Source organism: Thunnus albacares, chromosome 6, assembly GCF_914725855.1.
Source record: "Thunnus albacares chromosome 6, fThuAlb1.1, whole genome shotgun sequence".
Classification (NCBI taxonomy): domain Eukaryota; kingdom Metazoa; phylum Chordata; class Actinopteri; order Scombriformes; family Scombridae; genus Thunnus; species Thunnus albacares.
In genome coordinates this window covers 18,718,031-18,738,715 of record NC_058111.1, presented here as the reverse complement: position 1 = coordinate 18,738,715, position 20,685 = coordinate 18,718,031, and the positions used below count along the sequence as shown (strand labels likewise).

At 40.6% G+C, this 20,685-nt stretch overlaps 1 protein-coding gene across 2 annotated transcripts; it reads right to left on the bottom strand.

Moving 5' to 3' along the window:
- Window positions 1–298: 298 nt before the first annotated feature.
- Window positions 299–20,481, bottom strand: cpda (carboxypeptidase D, a). Of its 2 annotated transcripts, XM_044353358.1 has the most exons (22): window positions 20,429–20,481; window positions 19,387–20,123; window positions 17,604–17,851; window positions 13,255–13,397; window positions 12,871–13,040; window positions 11,852–12,267; window positions 11,515–11,706; window positions 10,559–10,726; window positions 10,130–10,239; window positions 9,803–9,905; window positions 9,199–9,341; window positions 8,927–9,096; window positions 8,572–8,832; window positions 8,242–8,437; window positions 7,787–7,922; window positions 7,465–7,611; window positions 6,471–6,569; window positions 6,291–6,355; window positions 5,952–6,083; window positions 5,645–5,830; window positions 3,358–3,460; window positions 299–2,760 (listed from the first exon to the last, which is right to left on the bottom strand). In XM_044353358.1, exons 2-22 carry the CDS (start codon window positions 20,070–20,072, stop codon window positions 2,534–2,536), a joined length of 4,101 nt encoding a protein of 1,366 aa, XP_044209293.1. In that variant the 5' UTR covers window positions 20,073–20,123; window positions 20,429–20,481; the 3' UTR covers window positions 299–2,533. The 2 variants fall into 2 exon arrangements, with proteins under 2 accessions (XP_044209293.1, XP_044209292.1); XM_044353357.1 differs by lacking the exon at window positions 20,429–20,481 and having other exon boundaries at window positions 19,387–20,171.
- Between the last annotated feature and the right edge of the window lie 204 nt (window positions 20,482–20,685).

Below are 20,685 nucleotides of genomic sequence, written 5' to 3'. Positions count from 1 at the left end.
CATCACAAAAACAAGAGTCATTGTGAGATGTTTTATTTCATTGTGTTTCATGAGTTTGTTGTGCATGTTAGCATGTCACACAGAGCATCTTATGAAACATTTTGTTGTGTGTAAATTCATGGTGAACATAAATTGCACTTATTTTCTCCATTCACAATTGGCAAACATTATTTACAGTTGATTCCAGTATATATAAAATCTTCACACCAACACTGCGTGACCCTGACGCGCGCTTAACTTTCAAAATTCACTCACACACACACACGCATTCACAGACACAGTTTAAGAAAGACAAATAATATACAAAACTGTGTCTCGACACAGACATCAGGTTTAATGTTACTGGTGACAGCTGCATTCGTTAAAAGGGAGAAGAAAGGAATCTCTCCTCAAAGTAACTGGACATCAAGGCAGTTTCTTAGTGACCATGTATTTAAGTGAATAGGTGCGTAATCTTTCAAACTACTGTGATGAAAAACATGCATAGCATTACCAATTTATGAGCCACCTGATGTTTTAAATGATCCAGTGTAATGATTACAATTCAGTTAGGAATACTTGAGATTTAAGGAAAAATCTTTTTTCTTTTTTTTTGGTTTTTGGCGTTTCACCTGATTTTGCTAGAAGTAAAATTCTGAACCAAAGTGGACGTTTCAGCCAAGGAATACCAACAGAGAGGTCTCAGTTTTTCCTTCTTCCCATCAGTTTCCAGTTTACTTTCATGTCTGTACACAAACCTGTCCCCCTGATGTGCCCATTTACCCACTCAAATTGAGTTGTTTAAAGAAATTACCACATTACACACCAACCATATGTTGCTCTTCAAAGCCATTAAGGCAATCTGTCAGTGTCCCCAACAACTGTCTGAAGCACTTAACAGTGCATACTAATGATAATGATGATTTGAAACTAACTAATTTTCAATTTAAATGCCCTTGGTGTGCCAAAATAGTCTAAGGTCCATTTATCATTAGTAAAATTACGTATTATGAGTTGTGTGTGAATTCTATGCCCTTTGTCTAACACTGCATTTAGAAAATGTGAATTTCTTTGCACTGGACCTTTAAACGGTGTGGAATGGGTGGCTCTGACTTTCATTGTAGACACTGATAATTAATGGACGGACAAACTTAGTGTGACTTTTGCAGTCCAAAGTATTGTTTAGAGGGGACAATGCTCACACATTCAGATGAAAAACAAAACAAAAAAAATGATATTCCTTACAGTGACAGATTATAAAAATGGTGAGAGTGCACATTCTCGATCAAAAACGGGGCGAACACACTCGATGTGACATGCATGAAAGTCAGCAGTAACTTTCCATGTACAGACAGTTTGAAATTTTCCCACAAAATTATATTTAAAAACAAAAAAAAAGGAAAGAAAAAATAAACATACATTCTTCTTTTCATGATTACATATTTAGAGATTCATAGTTTTTCCTTGGCCAATGATATGGGACGATCCTTGCTTTCCATTTAGTGCAAGTGACCTCCATGCATACAGCAGCGCCCTCTGCACTAACTGATAAAGGTTGCATTTAAGCTTGGTGACGGATTCTCCCTGATGCTTTAAAGCTCTTGAGAAGCTCGCTCCCATTATGATTTTGGCCACAGCGTTAAACACACTGGAAAAATACAAAACTACTTAACCCAGGCAGGCCAGCACAGTGCAACATGGGAATTCAGCAGTCCTTTAAGCAATTTCTTACTTTTCCTACCACCTGAGTATAGGATGGATCAAATTCCAGCATGGACCAACTTATCTATTCACTATGTTGCTGCTTTCTGTCGCATACTACAGCCCAAATGGACTGTAACTTTACAGAAGCCAAGGCACAGTATTGGATTCAGTCTCCCAAAAGGCTCTGACACTTCGATGTTGCAATGCTGTCTTTGATAAAATAGACAGATTCCATTTCTCATTACCAAGCTGAAAGCAGTATTCAAAGAAATGCATGGTGATGACATCAGTGGGTGGGGTGGGGGGGGGGGGCAGGAATTGTGTGAGATTAAGCACTTCCATCCAGAGTTCATTACACATCCACTGAACAAGAGGTTTATTTGGACTTATTGGCTTGACCCCTTAGCCAGGCAGGACAGGTACTGAGTGGTCTACAAGAGGATTCTTGTGTGGCTCGGAAATGAAGCAGCTGTGGGACTCAAAACCTGCTATAAGGACGGATGAGTGGACTGAACCTTACTTTCTTTCTCCCTCTCTTTGTCCCCCGTCTCTCCCGCTCTCCTGATCCAGTCAGGCAGAGATGGAGCACAAAAAAGCCAGCCCTCCAGTCCAGACAGCAGCAGGATGTTTTCAAAACTATCAATTTAGTAGCACTAATATAACTTGAGTGAGTGCTCAGAATTTGTTTGTGTAGCAGAACAAAGTGTCTTCATCACTCTTATCATATAATCAGTCATAAAGACAGAAACGCTGTCAAGAGTTCAACCTGTTCCTCGTTGGCCGGGGGTTAAATTTAAGGGGGAAATCAAAATAAAATACTGAGCCAACAGCCAAATTGGTGTGATGGTTCTCAGATTTTGTTGGCGTAAAGTGTCTCCTCATCGCTTTCACTCTCGTCCTGAAACTCGTGAGCAAGCAGAGACTTCTTGGAGCCCATAGAAGTGAGCCGGATCTCGTCGTCATAATCATCTCGGTGCTGTCGCAAGCGATGGAAGCCATCTTTCTGATGATTAGACTTGGCTGCGCACACACACCAGATGATGCACGCCGTCACCACCAGTGCCGTCATGGAGGCTGCTGCAGAGCGGAAGAGAAATACAAATCTGAGCATGTCTGCGTGTGTGCACAGTATACACAGCTTCTAGCTGGCAAGAGTTCCAACTGTTTTTTTTTTTTTAATTGTTTGATCTCACACCTCATAATGAAGTCATTTGATTTTTTATTTTGATGATTAAGATACAAAGAGACACATTTTGCCATTCTTTAAGTCAAATACTATTTTAAGGCTTCAAACCACTCTTAAAAGCCCTGAATAAGACCTCTATAGTGTACTTCAACCGTACAGCACTTTGTATAGGGGAGGCAGTGTGCCATGTGCCTGCTGTCTGTGTTAAAGATTACCAGCATACTAGATTTGGTCACAATTCAAGTGGAGAAGTGTTTGATTCTTAAACTTTTATCAGTAGCATGAGACGCATTGCAGGAGCAATTAATCAGTCACTGTCAACAGGTTTTTCGCAACAGCATGACATCAACATAAAACTATATGTTGAAGTCTTAGCCCATTACAGTATCCAAAATACAAAATTATAGTGGTTTAGTTCTACATGGATGACCCACATAATACACAAAGTCAATACTGGTAAGAAAAGGCCATTTCATAGGAGCACTTACCTGCACTGGCCACCACAAATTCCCTGGGCAGGCCAAAGATGTTGTTGTCCATGTCAAACTCAATGACAATGGAGCTAGCAGCTTCATAGGAAGATACCACCACCTGAAACACAGCAAAAATACTTCAGTCAACCTCAGAGTCTTCCTAAAACAGTGTCAGATTTGATTCATGTGGGGATGATGATTTACAATTTCTGCAAACAGTAGGAGGGCTCTCTCATCTGAATGAAACTCTTTTTTCTGTATTTAATTGAGGTGTGATAGCCTTTGAATATAAGCTGCAAACTGCTGCAGTCAACGTAAAGCTTGGCACGGCATGAGAAATCCAAATAATTGAGTTGTTTTGTAGTTTTACAAACTTTACTTCTTTACCAACTTAAAAAAATTATCAAAATGTCACAACAAAAAGAAAACATCAAACTCTACCGTGCCCTCTTATCCATCCTGACTGTCTTTCCAAGTGGAGCCAACAGGCATTTAGCTGTCTGCTGAAGCTCCCTACACAAGTGAGGTTGTTAATTACCTAATTAGCAAGCCTCATTTGCAGGTGTGATTGCATAGTATAACCTGCTGCAGGTTGTCTTGCATGTCTAAAATAGGATTTGAGCGCTGGCTTATAAAAATTTAAAATTACTCAGCTTTCTTTTGAGAGGTAAATTGCAAGGATCTCAGTTTTCAGTCTCTATTTACTTCTTGTAACTCGTTTGTTATTTCTCCGTAGCAAGTGAAGTGGCTTGTGTCTCTTATTTATTCACTGTCATTATTTAAATGTGGTTTAAAAATAACTGGGAAAGCTGGACTCAATGGAGCTTGGGAAACCAGGATTTCAGACCATATGGTTTCAAACATAATTCAATGATGTAATGTTGTCTGAACACACACCCAAAGAGTTGTTGTCAAAGAGTAAGTGCACCTCTTGATCTTAAATTCATTATCAATATGGTTTGTTGGTTGTTTTCTTTACAGTAAACCCAATCCAAGTGATATTGCTTTAACTTCCAGAGCTACTGTATGAGATGCGTCCCTATGGCCTAAGGAGACATATTCGATGTCCTAAGAAATATGGGGAGACTACAAAGGTGAGGAAATACATGTTGGCTCCGAGTCATGATTTGGACTTCCAGTGTGAGCAGAGTGAAGCAGACTCCCAAAAGACACTGGACGACAGATATATAAGGAATGCTGCTGTTCTTCCAGACCTCCATCTGCCCCACAGTGACAAAGTCCTTACATTTGAGGAAAACAGCTCTGGCAGTGTGCCAACTAGTCAGCCAGGACCTCTGATGATCCACGGTTTCACGGTACCAGAGTACCAATATACATATCATTTGGTGGTGGATCCGCTCTTTAGTCCTTGTGGGCAGCATGCAGTCTACAGTCTGGAGCTGGGACGTACCATTAAGGAACATCTGTTTAAAGAGCTGGCGTACCCAACGCTTCAATTTTCAGAGCAGCCAAACAGAAAGGTGGAGGTGATGGAGAGATTCTGTGTGCTCCGTCCCACACCCTTCATAGACATAGACAGTAACGGGGAGCCCAAATAATAATCTTCTACAGACTTTCTATGAAAAAAAAATTTTCATTTGTCTCTTGATACTTTAGACATATTTTGTTTGCCTTGTAGTAGACAGATTTATATTTCAAATGTTTAATGAACAAAGTAATGTCAAATGTTTGAAATTTTGCTGTCAGGCTCCTCAAGTTAAATTACACAAGACCTACAGAAAGAAGTCAATATCAATGCATGCTGCATTTTTAAATCATTGTTTGTATCTAAATTGAGTCCAAAGTGCTCACTCTGTTTGTTTCTTTGTTTGCAAGCTTGTAAAGTACTGAAATAATGTATCCTACTGTGTGTGTGGATGTATGATCGCCACCTGTAGAGCATATTGCATGTGATAACAACCAGGCCAGGGCTGGTTTCTGCTTTCCAAAACATTGTCATAAAAAATACTTACTCAAAACCAGACAGCCTCTTGTTTTACTAAGCATAAACAAACATGCCTTTATATCACTTTTTGTGAGCAAATACTTTGTCATAAAATAAATTCAAAAGCCCCCCCTGTTTTAATATAAATCTGAGGTAGATATAGACATTTGAAAATTCTCCATTTGTATGTTTAACTTTTCATGAGGGAAAATCTGACTCAGAAATTCTAAATTAAATTAACTTGTCATCATCTGCAAATGCCAATTAATTAAAGTAATGGTTAAGTGTTACTGCACCATTAACCTCTTTATCACATTCCCAGCTTGCATAATACATGATATGTGCATAACTGTGTACCTCTTGCCGTTGCTGTTGGTAGCCATCAGCAACAGCTTCAATGTTGTGGTTGCCTGGTGCCAGCAGTGCACGGAAGTAGCCTTCCTCTCCAGAGAAGACTCTCACTCCCCCATTCAGTACAATGATGGCACCAACGATAGGCTTCCCGCTCTTGTCCCTCACCACGCCACGCACCCCTTTATGGACCTGGATGGGGTAGAAATGGAGAGAAAAGCAATGTTATACAAATCATAAAATTGTTTAAAATCTATATACAGCTAGATTAAGCCATGTGCTAAAAGCTCCTTGATAAAATATTGCAGCATACCTCCACCAACATGCTTAGAAGAGGCTTCTTGTTTTCTGCCCAGAGCGTGGGCAGCTGCTCGGCCGGGGGAAACAGACAGCAGCCACTGTACACTGTGATTTCTGGACAGTGACCAAAGTCCATACTGAAGTCCTGGGAGACACACAATGATTTTCACATTTGATTTGATAGACCTTTCAAACTGAAAATACAGGATCTCAAAACAGTTTAACAAGCTATCAAAACAGAAACATGTGCTGCCTTCCGTACTGTATGTATCATATGCCACAATTATGACAGGATGGAGACCCCCCTAACTGTGATAACTGTCACCACAGAAACTGGGGTGGAGAGACTTACCTTCATGCTCCCCATGTGACTTTGTCTCTCTGCGGCCCTCATAATTCCATCTGGGATGTTGCCCACTGAATGACAGAAAAGTTCCATAAGGTCTTAACCATTATCATCTTATCAATGATGACTGATATATTCAATACCAATATGACAACCAGAATTATTTGTAATATTTAAATTGCATACTCTGCCCATTATTTGAACATCCAGTGTCCCCGAGGTGCATCTTGGGGTGGTTGTTGGCATAAACACTCGCTAAGTACTTCAGAGTGCCCTCATTTTCAACTGGAAAAAATGAATAAATGAATGTGAGTCAGTTAAATCCAAGTTAAGTGCTATTAAGTGATGTTAAGAGACAATCAGTGTTCAGATGGTTTGTTTTTCTTTCTCACTGTGACTTGCAGTTACTTGACTTTATTATGTTTATAGCCAAAAAAGGAAAGCTTGTCAAATCAGACTGTAACCTGTGAGGACAAGCACATTAGTGCTGTGACTGCATTTTTAATATTTTATATAACAAAAAAACAAAACAAAAGTCTACAGCCCAACTAGTTTGATCAAGACATTGTGTGAAATGTAGGACACAAGAACAAAAGTTACTATGTACTGTAACTAACAGTCTTATCAATAGAAGGGATGGAAATATGTCATCTATAGTGTCATTCAAATAAAAAGGAGGAATCACTTTTCAGCAATTTTAATCAAAATTAACCAATTACATTCTAGATACAATATGTATGCTGTGTGCCAAGTTGATATTCTGACTCGAAGGTGGAGCAACAGGAAGGTTTGTGGAGTGTCCAACTGGAGGAAGTTCATCTTAGTGGGAGCGTGAATGTGCTCAGTAAATAAGGAAATCAGCCGATTAGATTTTGATGTTTCTTGAAAATATGTGGACCTTTTGGCCTGACATTGGACTTTATGAATATCCATTCCAGAGTTTACGGCAATTTGGCCACAACTTGTCAAGATATTTTGCTCCAAGATTTAAATGTTAGGTGGACAAATGCAAATTCTTTAGCAATCTTGTGTGTGATTCCATCCCTCACACCCCAGATTAAAGGATTTTAAAATCTTATGTAAATATACTATAAATTAGATAATCCGATAAAACAAATTCCTTACAAACTTAAATATGAATAAGCAGTAAAATAATAGAAATTTTGTATGGTAGTGTTACCAGACTGGACAGGCTTGTCATAAGGATAGGTAGCAACGAGGGAGCCTCCATCGAGGGCCACAGACAGTGTGTAGCCCTTATCTAGGATCAAGTCCATCATCGCCCTGGTCTCCGGTTGGGCCTCCACCACACGCTGTGATGCATTGCCTGAAAAAGAAAAAACATATAAAGACAGCAGACAGGAAAAGCATTTGTTACAAGTGGAAAATATATACAAGCAATCTTTGACAATAGTAGATTAAATGACAAGTTATCTTTTGTCTGTCTATCGGTCTCCCTGCTTCTCAAATTAATTGCACAGAAACAAACCTATACAACTAACCAAAGAAGTCTGTGTCCAGATCCTTTCCATGAGAATTGGTCAAGCCCTGGGTGGAGGTGCACTGTTTCTCAATCGCTTGTTCCCTTCCATCTGGGTTGATGGATGGCACGATGACAATCCGTGTCTCATTGATCAGCTAGGGAAGGAAAATGGAGAATGAACATTTAAAGACAAGGCTGAACCATATATTTACTAGAGCAGATTTTATTGCTGTCAAAACAAAATTATAATTAATAGATTAACCCCAATCCCAGATATAAAAAGGGTATGGACTTCTCAGGTTGCATTGACAAAGAGTATTGTGTACTGCTTTAAAAAAAAAAAAAAAAAAATTAAAAAAAAAGTCACATTTTGTGTTTTTTTAAAAGGTAGAAGCTAACACAGTAGATACATACATGTACAGTAGCAGTCGGGGCTATCAAATACTATATTTCCAGAAGGGCCCCAAAACTCACCCTAGTAATGACTGGGTTCTTTCCATAGTTCATACACAGAAAGGTAGCAAACTCCAGCAGCAGCTCTGTGCCCACTGGGGCATTACCATGGATCCCTGCTACAAAGCGGACTTTAGGTTCAGATGGTTCAGCCTCCCCTGGTTTGTTGGAGATTTCCAGAGCCCAAATGGTTCGAAACTCCACACTTTGGCCCAAGCTAGACAAAAGATAGGAACCAGTTTATAGGCGAGTATTATAAAAATCTATTAATAAAAAGCATAAAAACCACAGAGCAGGGAGGTGGTGTTGGTTGGCAGATATGCACGGTTGGACAAGATAAAACCTGCTCACCTTCGTAATGATGTAATTTTGGGAAAGTTGAGGGTGAGGCCTCTCAGGGAGGCAGACAGCTCTTTATAGCGTTTGTAGCGGAAGTTGTTCTCTGTGGCTGTGCTCCTCACCAACTGCTCCAAACCCTGGCCTAGAGAGAGGTCCTTGATTAAGCTGTCGAACTCCCTCTCAGATGGGTCTGAGTGTATCCGTGTCAGTCTGAAGTCCACTACCTCCGCTCTATGCTTTGAAACTGTGGCGTACGTCGTCACAGGTGTATATCTGAAAAACAGAGGGAGTAACAGTAATATTAGTTTGTTTAGGAAATTGTTTGTTTTTTAGACCCCACTTCTTCCTCTTGATATTCTAATCTTACCCATGGGCAGAGGCAGTGACAGAATAGGTCCCAGGGACCAGAAGTCTCCAGTAGTCTCCAGCGTGGGCTGTAATGATGCTGTGATCTATGTCCTTCACACTAATGGTGGCATTGGGAATGCCTGTACCATCCCTTAAGTCAGACACTGTGCCTTTTATTCCGCTGTGGACCTACAAACACACACACACAACCACATACATGTAAGTAGATGCAAAACATGCAAAAAGTGAGGAGAAAGCTTAGGGTAATGTTAATGTTGTACCAGGGATTACCTGGTGTATAAACTGGAGTAAGGCCCGTCGATTTTGTTCCCAGTATTTTGGCAGTTCCTTGGCCATGGGGTACTTTACACAACCCAGCTCAATGGTGACCTCAAAACAGTTAGTGTTAAGGTAGTTCCAGTCCTGCATGCCACCTGGAGAAAAAGAACGTTTTTCCTTTTTAACTCCTTCTCAAACTTTAAAGCTTTCATTACAGCGCCTATGTGTAGAAGTCTTTATGTGATTATAGCATCTATGATAGGTACAGGTTTCATGATTGACTACACACAGACATATAGAGACAAAATGTGTCAGATTTATTCCACCATGTAATTGCAATATTGTGTCCATTAGTGAAGAACCAGTAACACTGAACTTTATAACTACAGCTTTTCTTTTGTATTAATTTGACTGAATACAGCTTTTGCAAACAAACCAACTGTCTAAACTTGTATATAAAAACAGAAATATCCTCTGTGTGCTTTTTTTTTTTTTTATACACAGACACAACTCTTCCATATCATGTGAATTATCTTAAAATCTAAAATAAAGTCTAAATGGGTGTTTTGGATGATTTCTTGTGGAAAAACAAAGGAGGATGAAAATGTAGGCATACCAGGAACATTGTACCAGTTGGCACCATTGACGATGCCATCCTGAAAATACTCCTTAGGGTACAGGTCCTCACAAGGGTGTCCATTGTGCATCAGAGGATTCTCCTGCATGCACATGAGCACAAAAAACACACACAAGAGAGCTCAACAATGAGTACCGTTGTAATCAAGTTTTCAAACCTTGTCGCACCACAGATTTCACAAAAAGCCAGGGTCTTTTATCTGTCCTCCAACTCAACTCCACATTTTGTTTTTCCATTATAACATGAAACCATAAGTAGACGTTATCTCAGCATGAAACAGATCCAGTAGCAACCATGTCCAATTACCTGTGAGTAGGCTCTAGCCACCTGCTGAAAGACCTTGTCATCGGGACACTGGCTGTACTGTGTTACCCCTTCTTTGTCATCATCATAGGGATAGTTGACCACCAAGGAACCTAAATTCCACAAAGATAAGACAAAGCAAACAAGGAAAAACAAATTTGATATAAATAAACGAACTTAAATACACATATCGTGTATATAAATACACATATTTAATCTAAATTTAAACTGAGGATATACAACCAAAATATCAAATCATAGCAGTTATCTTTAACAGTTACTGAAGTAACTTTAAAATTCTATTTTGTTTGTGGTTTTCAAAAAAAAAAAAACGCAAAATATATAAAACATTAAACTAATAAAGAACAGAAGATGGTCGTGACAATGAAAGACTACAATCTGTGCTACTAAAAGCTCAAAAAAGGACCCTGCCTCCATGGAGGTTGGCTGACAGGACGAAGGGGTGGCTCTTCAGCCAGTTCATCACAGCTATAGTCTCTGGCTGTCTGGGCGCTTTGATGATGGTAAACTGGTCTGGGAAGTTACGGTTCAGGTCAAAATTGTTGCTGTTGTTGCGTCCTTTGTATCCCGTTACATCACCTGTGAGGAAACAAGTACTAGTGTTGAGTGATCGACATGCATCTGAAACCACAACCTGTTCCTTCTTACGGATGTACAGTGTTCTCAGCTCCACCACCTCTATATTTCCTGTTTACCATTTGTTAAAACATATTTTCAGGCAGAGGAAATGCTTTGTGAAACTTTCCCATACTTTTAAAATATTCACAGAGGCAAAAAGCTGCAGCTGTTGTGCAGGTATGACTCAGGCATCTGCACAACAACTGACGCCAGCATTTCAACCATTTTTCCTTATCTGAATAGAGGGTCTAACGACAGAGGCTGTTGTATGTTGAACAGAAACAGTAAAGCCCCTTCAGGAAAATTTGTTATTTGTGCTTTTACAGCTTATATGCACAGAAATAACACCAAATTGTGAAAAATACTGATGGTCTGTCTCCTAAACCTAAAAGACAATATGAATACTATATGATATTTTGTGATCACTAAAGATTTGCACTGTATATGAATGTGATCTGGTCACTTTGAAAGTCCTGTTTCATTTACATTTTCTGTACATTTCATGGCACCCAGCCACTTACACACAATGAATGATAGTCAAGTGATCAAATTGCAGTTCAGTTCCTGTAATGTTACACCTTTGTTCACATCTAAAGCAAAACATCCAACACCTGCATACTAAAATATTTAACATGTTACATGTCTTAAAAATGTACACTTGGTAGGTGTTGCAGAAAGTGTTTCTTGACTGTTGCCTGACATGTGTAGAGTTTGCCCACAATGTGTGTATGTGTGTCTCTTTCTCTTACCTTCAGTAGCTACCTCATAGCCATCCGGGTTCATAGAAGGCATGATGTGAATGCGAGTGTTGTTGACCAAATTAGTGACCTCTGTGTCAGTGCCATAGTTACGGCACAGGTACTCAATGAGGTTGAGCAATAACTCCCGGCCCACCACTTCATTACCATGCATGTTGCCCACATACTTAAACTCTGGCTCACCTGATGGAAACAGAGAGTGGGAGGCAAAGTGAAAATATCATACTGCCAAAGAATGCACAGAGCAGTTAAAGGCATAAACTTCATGACATATAAACACAATGAACCATCACTCAATGACTCTATTAAACAACCCTCTAGAACATACCATGCTCATGAACAGTGGGGTTGTCCGAGATGATCATCACATAGAGCTCCCGGCCTTCCGCTGAGTGGCCGATAGAGTAAAGATGGGTAATGGATGGGAACTCGCTGCTGTACTTGCGTAAGAAAAGCTCCATGTCTGGGTAGTTGTGGTGGCGAAACTCCTGCGGCTGAGTGGGCTGCTCTTCAGGTGGAAACACAGGAAGGCTGCTCTTGTTTCCCTCAAAAGGTACCACCCAGGTGGAGTCAGTGGAGTTGATAGTACTGGTGGAGATGTCTGGATCACTGGTCAATGGCATGGAAGTTGTGGGCACGGTGATGCTACCTGCAGCATCACTGACCACAGGTGCCAGGGTAAAGTTAAGTTCTGTGGGTTTGCCATCTACAACCTGGACATTGTGGACAGTCATTGATGCGTACCTGTGTAAAGATAACATGCTTGAGGACTTCAATTCCACCTTAAAAGCACCATGATGTACCAAAATTAAATGACACAGTTGCCACAACAAAGACAGTGCAGTTTCCACTAAGTGTCTCTACCAGGAAGTCCTTGAACAAAGAATGTGGTTTTCTTCACTTCACTAACAAAGAGTTACTACTTCGAGGAAGTAACTGATGTTATTCGCTTCTTTTGTGCAGTACATAAGGGAAAGTCTAGCCAAGACATGGAGACTAAGCCTCTTTGTTTGAAAAACTAGACTGCAAATTTTGCTTTTCTCATTGTGATTTGGCAAGAATCATGAGACAACAGGAAGTAATGAATGCACCATTTGCTGGGCTGTCTTTGGTCTTTGCAATGAATTCAAACAACACTTTGTCAAATCTTTCCTTTTCCCATATTGCATCTACATTACCTAGTTTTAATAGTGGATCAAACGGTTTCTTGTGAGTTGAAAAAACATGTTTACTGACAATTATTAACCACCATTTCTCATGTACTGTCCTTGAATGCCTTTCATAATGCTTTGCATACCCTGTATGTGAAAAGCTGCTATGAGAAGGAAGTTCATTAGTATTACTCACCCTTGGGCTACAGCTGTGATGTTGTATGTTCCTGGGAGCAGAAGGCGGTAGTAGTCTCCATACTGTCCTGTGGTCAGGTTGTGGCGGATGCCTGCCACCAAAATACTGACGTTGGTGAGAGCAGCACCACTGATGGCGTCTTTCACGTAGCCACGGACACCAATATGGACCTGGAAAACGACAACATTGTAAAAACTAAGGACATCTAGCTGAACTTTAGCATCATAAGATTAAAATGAATAAAAGCAGTATCTGTGAACCAAAGTTAAAAGATATGTTTCAATTGGGGAATCATTATCCTTTTAAATAAACAAAAAACAGAAAGTGTATTATAATAATGAATGCTGTTGTATCATAGCTCCTTTTGTGAGATATAAGCTCCACCTTCTCTATGTAGGCCAGTAATGACTCCCTGTTCAGATCCCATTCCTTGTGGAGCTCGGTAGAAAGAGGATATTTGCAGCAGCTCAGCTCCATGGTAATTTCCAAACAATTTCCATAGAGATAATTGTAGTCCTGCATCCCTCCTGGATAACAAAACAGAAATACAACAAATCAAGCATGTTAGAAATGGCACATTTTATTCAATGTCACATTCAAAAACATGAAAAATACATTAAAGAGAAGGATATATGTATATTTAACTGGTGTGTACACAACACATGTACTCATAAAGTAAATCCTTTAACATGCAGTTTCACTAAATTTAGGCCCCTACTGGTGCTAGGCCAGCAATTGAGTCAAGAAACTATCTGGAAAGGCTTTAGCCTGTCTATGTCTCCTCTATGCCACAATTTAAAGATAGTGTTTAATGTGGCAACAAGCCAGGACATCCGTAGTGCAGCAGCCAATCCAGCCTTCCAGTAAGGCAAACAGAAGAGACAGACAGGAGGGCAGGCCGTTCGGCCGGCCATCCCACTGGAACGACAGCAGGCAGCCAGAGCCTCCGTCACTACAGGGTTGCCATGACTGCCTGCTGGGTGGCCAGTGGGAACCCAATAAAAACAGCCACCATTTGCCATTTTGCAAGGGAAAGGGCTCACACACCAAACATGGACAACAAACTTCAGCAAAGGAAACAGCCACCTAACAGACTAAATGAGGAAGACATCAACCAAACCACAACAGAAAACGTTGGTCTATTTCTTAACACACAAACTTAAATTAAAACACAGTCATCAACTTAAATGCTGAACAGGCTAAAATAACAACAAGACTTTAACATTCTCTAATACTGTATCACATTTCGATATGGGAAGTTTAAAACATTGCATACCACTTATTCTGAGCCTTTTGCAAACTATATCATTAACTTTGTTTCATTTTCATTTCATTTGCTTGTCTGGTGATGACATCCTCCTGAAATCCACATTACTTACTGACTTTGGTAACTGCAGGAAATGCAGTAAAGAAAATTACAATGCATCGCTTACAACCTAAGGAGAAAAGCTGCAGGCTGCGATGTGGTACACGCCGTGGCTCTGAGAGCAGATGTACCAAAATATACACCACAATCGCAAGTTTTTCAGAGTCATCCTGGGTCAAGCAACAGCTGTTCAGCAGGCTGAAACTTGGGAAGGGTGACCGGCTGCCAGGTCATTTACTGGAAACTGGAACAGGCAACTTCAGAAGACGTGATAAACTCTTAACAACTCATCGGATATGTTTCACAGAACAGATATGCCTGTTGTATGCCCCTGGCTAATTTATCAGTAGTAGTTACAAACATTTACACAGGACAATAGGGACCATGCCCTCTGAGCTTATTGTGAATATGAGTTGTGTGTGGAGATGTGTCAGAGTGATTCACTTGAGGTTTTACCTCCTGTGGTGGCAGCAGAGACAGCAGGGTGCTATGTCAACCAAAACACACCAAGCACTTAACAAAATGTCTCCTGCTAATGACAGCAAATAACCCTCCACCAACATTCAGCTGCGACAGTGTGTGGAAGCCAAACTGACAAACAACATTAACCTAAATTTAACCTTTTCACAAAGCACAAGATGTTTGGCTTCGTCTTGAGCTAAGTAATTTAAGTAGAATCAGGCTACCATTGTCTTTTACGCAAATCACTTAAAACAAACATCTCCTTTATGCTCATGGAGTATGACAAACACACAGACAGACTATGGCAGCCCTAACCTTAAATATCCTGTCTATGTACCGGACCCTGTGACACACCCTCAACTTAGCAGGAAACCAGCCACCAGACAATGGAGCCAAAGTCAGTGCTAGCAGCTGAGCGCTCTGTGTAGGCACAGGGAGGCTGCTAATATGGGAGGACTTCAGGGGTTAAGCAGTACATTGCGATAAAGCATCTCTTTTGTTGGTTGAACGTTTGAACTGTTAATTCAAGAAGTAATGCTTTTTAAAGGAAGTATTAATGTTATATGACTGTTAGCAGGTAAGCTGCTAAGAGTGTCTTTGTCAGGCACTTGCACGGCACTCAGATTATCACAGCAATAAAGCTGCATTTTCATACAGTAAAATTATGTTCCGGACCTTGTTCTTTTGCATTTCTAAAAGGCAGTGATGTGCATCTTTCAACACACGCTGTATTAAAATAGGCCTACCGCTTTGAACAAATGAACAATAAACATTACTGTTTCAATTCTAACTTGATGAAAAATAGGAAACAGTCTCAACAAAGCATACAGCATGCATGTAAACAAACGCAGAAGAGGCTTAAGAAAAAAAACACCACATTTTCAACAACAGAGCCATTCGTTGAGGGTTAGTAATTAAAATAAAGGACATCCACCGTGACTAGACTGTGTCAAAAGATTTAGAGTCAAGATAACATGTTATTATTTCAAGCTCTGACTGCCACACAAAAAATCTCCTGCTCCTGACTCCGGGTCCTGGTCCTGGCGCTCTGCCTGGGCCACTCATGTCACACATTTTGTGACCGTTTCCATCATCTGACATTAACCCAGTTTTAGCTGTGACATTTCATCCATCGAGACAGGTCAAACAGATACAAGCATTGTCACTGAAGCAGACATTGATGCAACTGAGAGTTTAAATAACTAGTTTGTATTACAGCCTGAAATAGCAACAACAAACTAGCTCATCTTCATTCTCTATTCACGGTGCTTCTAGTTCCTGATGACAATTAAAGCCAAGATTTACAAAGATAAGTAATAGCAAACTCTGGCTGGTGTTTACAAGTGTGCTTTGTAATGTGTGTGTGGCTTTGGTAATGATTGACTGCTCCAGTTCATTCCTAGTGATAAACTGATCCTGTGACTTGTCATGACACAATCGAGCTTCAAGTGCTTAAAGTGACCTGCAACAAGAGCAAATACTTGTTTTTCTTAATCCTGAAATTGTCTATTTACTTCCTAATATTACAAAATCTGACAGGACAAGGCCAGTAAATTAAATTAGCAACCTTAACCTTGGAAGTGAATTGTAGTGACTTAATTGGGCAGCAAAAAAACACTACGTGCACCTGCAGTAGATGGCTTTGCTAATGGAAATCAGTAAGTGTAGTATGCACACAAAATATCTGACACACTTCAAACAGAAGCAAGGAAAAGCAGTGCGGTAACATGAACTGGTGACACCTTACATCACCACCTCCCAACCCCCCCGACAAACCAACAAAACAAAAAGTAGAGACTATGCCGATCAAGTTTCTGCCCGCGTGATGGCGAGAAGAGCCATTTCTCAACCTGAAGACACTTATTCAGAGAACAGAAACACATACAAAAATCAGTCAGAAGAGTCGATGTAATCCTGAATGAGGTGTACTAAGACTAGTAATTACAGGCTTCGGCAGATAAACATGATGAGTAGCGCACTCTGAGCTTCAGTGCTTTTCATTTTTCAGCATTTTGACACCTGGTAAAGCCAAAACCAGGCCACACCTGGCTGCTGTGACAGAAAAGTGAGTCTGACATGATTTTTGGCTCAGTCGCATCTCTACTGTGTGGCTTTATTAAAAAAAACTTTTATACCATCTATAAAGAAGTTATACAGTGCAGCGATATGAACTGTAACAGCCCTCATGATTACTTCTTTGCTTCACGTTTCCTTTTAACTGAGCTTATTAAATGAGGGAATCGGGCTACTAGAGTCCACCTCTAAGCAGCTTTGGTGAACAAAATAGTTCAAGTTGTTTTCCGGAATGTAGCTGAAGCTGTTCTGCTAAGAAAAGACAGGCAAATGATTGTTTTACTTGTGATCCGTAGCCAGAGAAAAGCTCGGCGTGACAATAGCTTAAGCTGCACAACACCAAGTTTAAAGGAAATCGTTTGTCCCTGCGTGTCTTCAACAGGTCGTAGCTTGCACAAACCCACAAAAGATGTAAACAGTCTAACAATAAAAAGACACATTCTTGGCTTTCAGATGGGGAGACGTCACGCAGCAACACAGGTTAGACTTCCAATACAAATATTTTAACAGGATTTTTACTTTGCCTGCTGCCCACAACAAATATATAAAAGAACCATGAGTGGAGATACTACAATAGGCCTTCGTTCAAAGACCTCCAACTATTCCCATTGATCGTTTCTATGACGACACACAGCCTAGGTATCTCACATCAGACTTTTAGCTCAATAACAAAAAGTGAGAAGGTAGAATAAAGTTGTTAGGAGACAATGGTGTAACACAACACAAAAATATCATTGCAGTATGTGAAATAATGAGATTAATCTACATTGATTATTTCCCAAATAAATAAACAAACAAGGTATTGAACACAAGGAAAAAGGGGTTGTCTTACCAGGTACGTCATACCACTGCGCCCCATTGGTGATGCCATCTTCAAAAGTTTCATCTTGGGCATCGGGACAGTTGGGCTCGCCAGTCTTCATCTCAGGGTGGTTCTTGGAATACACCAGGGCCAAGTAACGAAACAGGCTGTCGTCCTCCGATTGGCTGTAGTGGCCCTGCCGCTGATGGGAGGCCGAGTCATCAAAGGGGTAACTGGCAACCACAGTACCACCGTGCAGGTTCCCTGACAGCACGAACCTTGAGAGAAAAATACACATTTTAGCAGCAGTCTTTAAAGATAGGTTCAAGTTCATCTTAAAACAATATGCACTGCATCACATCAAGATAAACTTGAAAAAATGCAAACCTATCCTTTGTTAGTTATGAGGAAACAACTTCGCTGTACCTCAAACAAACATTGTAATGTAGTGTGAAGCTGTTTAGAGGTAATTTCCCTTTTTGCTGAGCAGCCCTGGAGCTGGCAAGGCCACTTTAGCAGGAAGAATATTTGTCAACATGCAGGCCTCAAATCCAGTTTTCCGAGTGAGCCTCAGACCAACACACAATTATCATTACTGTGTCCCGGGGAATCAGTTCCTGCTGATTTTACTATGAGTCACATCTGTTTTCCCCTGAGGTCATAACAAAGAAGAAGACTGAGTTGCCTGTTGACAAAAATGTTTATCGCTCTCCAAATCAGGGCTGCAACTAGTGATTAATTTCATTATCAAAAATCTGTGGATAGGTTTTTAGATTAGTCATTTGGTCTAAAATACGTCAGCTAATAGTGGAAAAAGGCCATCATAGTATTGCAGAACCCAAGTCTTGAAATTTCTTGTTTTGTCCCGACCAGTCTAAAAACCAAAAATATTCAGTTTACATTGATTTAAAAGAAAAAACAACAACACATCAAACAAATCTCACATTTGAGAAGCTAAAACTTTGGATCAACCGATTGATGAACTATCAAAATGGCTAAGGCGAAGGGCTACCCCCAGATGAACTTCATGCCATTATGGTTTCCCCAGTTGTTGCTGAGATTATTACTATTAATCACATCTGCTACCCCCTCGGGACTGAATAAATAAAAGGAGACTCAGAATTGAGTTACTCATTGATATGACATATTTGTCACACTCCAAATCCTCTACTGTGAGAGACACACTGACCAAAAAGGGTCAGTGAAGTTTACAGAAGCTACTCCAACTGTGTTCCAGACAACAAGACCTCAAACAACTGGAGACTATGGATTATGTGGCAGTAGGGGTCAGACGAGTGTGTTTCAGAGTCTGCTTTTTAGCCAAGTATGCAAGCATACAAAGAATGTGTCTTGGTGTTTGCTCCCACAAGCAACATAGAGGAATAAAAACAGAATAAGAGTAGGATAATAATAATAATGAAAAGTAGTACTAGAAGTATTAACATTAAATGAAAACTTTAACATTTAAAATGTTTCAAGTTTTATATTCTATTTCAAAAATAGGATATAAAACTTGAAATGAAACATTGACTGTACAAAGTAAATATGGACAAAGAAATGAAGTGTATGAAGGTGATGAGTATAAAAATTTAATGTGACACGTGCAATAAATAATTAAATTATGCAACAGTGGAGGCTGAATGCAATGTACAATGTTAAATCCAGTTTGATGAAATAATATGAAAAAGTGACCAGTGCAGGGATTAAAGGAGGGATGTGAAATGTAAAATCCAGGTTGATAACAATCCAGTTCAGGTGTTAAATAGGACAACAGCTTCTGGAAAGAAGGTTTTTCTGGAGCAGAGAGACTCACTTTTTCTCCTGGATCCATCTGATCACAGCCATGACCTCGGGGATGTTATCTGGGTCGACAGTTATCCCATCAAACTGGTCAGGAAAGCTCCTGTTGAGGTCAACATCTTTGGCGTTATTTCGACCCCCCTTGTCGCCATTGCAGTCCCCCTCTTCGGACTTCTCAAAACCGTCGGGGTTCATGCTGGGCATGATGTAAATATCCGTGGTGTTCACCAGCTCAGTAATGCGCGGGTCTTCCCCATATTTCGTAAGCAGGTACTCTACAAGGTACATCAGCACCTGCCTGGACACGGTTTCATCGCCGTGCATGTTTCCTACGTATTTAAATCTTGGTTTCCCCGGTGTGTCTATGTTGGGCTCCTTGGTGATCCGCATCACCCAGAGCTCCCTGCCCTCCACAGACTGACCTATGCTCGACAGGTTAGCTATGTGAGGGTGTTTCTGAGCCAAGGACTGTAATCGCCCGGTTAGGTCGACATAATTGTAGTATTTGTCGTAAGTTTCTACCGTTTCCTCCGTCGGGGAGTTGGCGCTTCTTATCCGGTGCAATCTGGCGTCACCAGGAGAGACAACAAGAAAGAGAAGAAAGGCGAAAAGTGACACCCGTAGTTTCGGCGTCGCCAACAGCGGCTCCCAAACGTCTGCCATGTTGATGCGTCTTCTTCTTCTACACCATTCGGACATTTACGACTAAAAAACACACCAGAAAATAAAATTTTACGAGTGTTTGGCTCCCTGGTGATAGACGTATTTTCCCTGTCAGAGGCAGTCTGGCCTGTTGTTTGACTCAACTTCCCTTTCACCTCACAGAGGCGGGACTTCACGTTGATGACGTGTTTTTAAAGGTACACCAAATTTTTTTCCTAGGATGGCGAGGATATCGCCCTCCTTACTCTGCCTCTGATTGGCTAGTATTCGTCACCTTCGTTGGTTGGGTTGGTTAGAGGCATGGGGGCTGAGTGATTGGTTAGAGGTAGGGAAACAACATCACGGTAAGCCAATCAGAGGCAGAAAATAAAATTTTACAAGTGTTTGGCTCCCTGGTGACAGACGTATTTTCCCTGTCAGAGGCAGTCTGGCCTGTTGTTTGACTCAACTTCCCTTTCACCTCACAGAGGCGGGACTTCACGTTGATGACGTGTTTTTAAAGGTACACCAAATTTTTTTCCTAGGATGGCGAGGATATCGCCCTCCTTACTCTGCCTCTGATTGGCTAGTATTCGTCACCTTCGTTGGTTAGGTTGGTTAGAGGCATGGGGGCTGAGTGATTGGTTAGAGGTAGGGAAACAACATCACG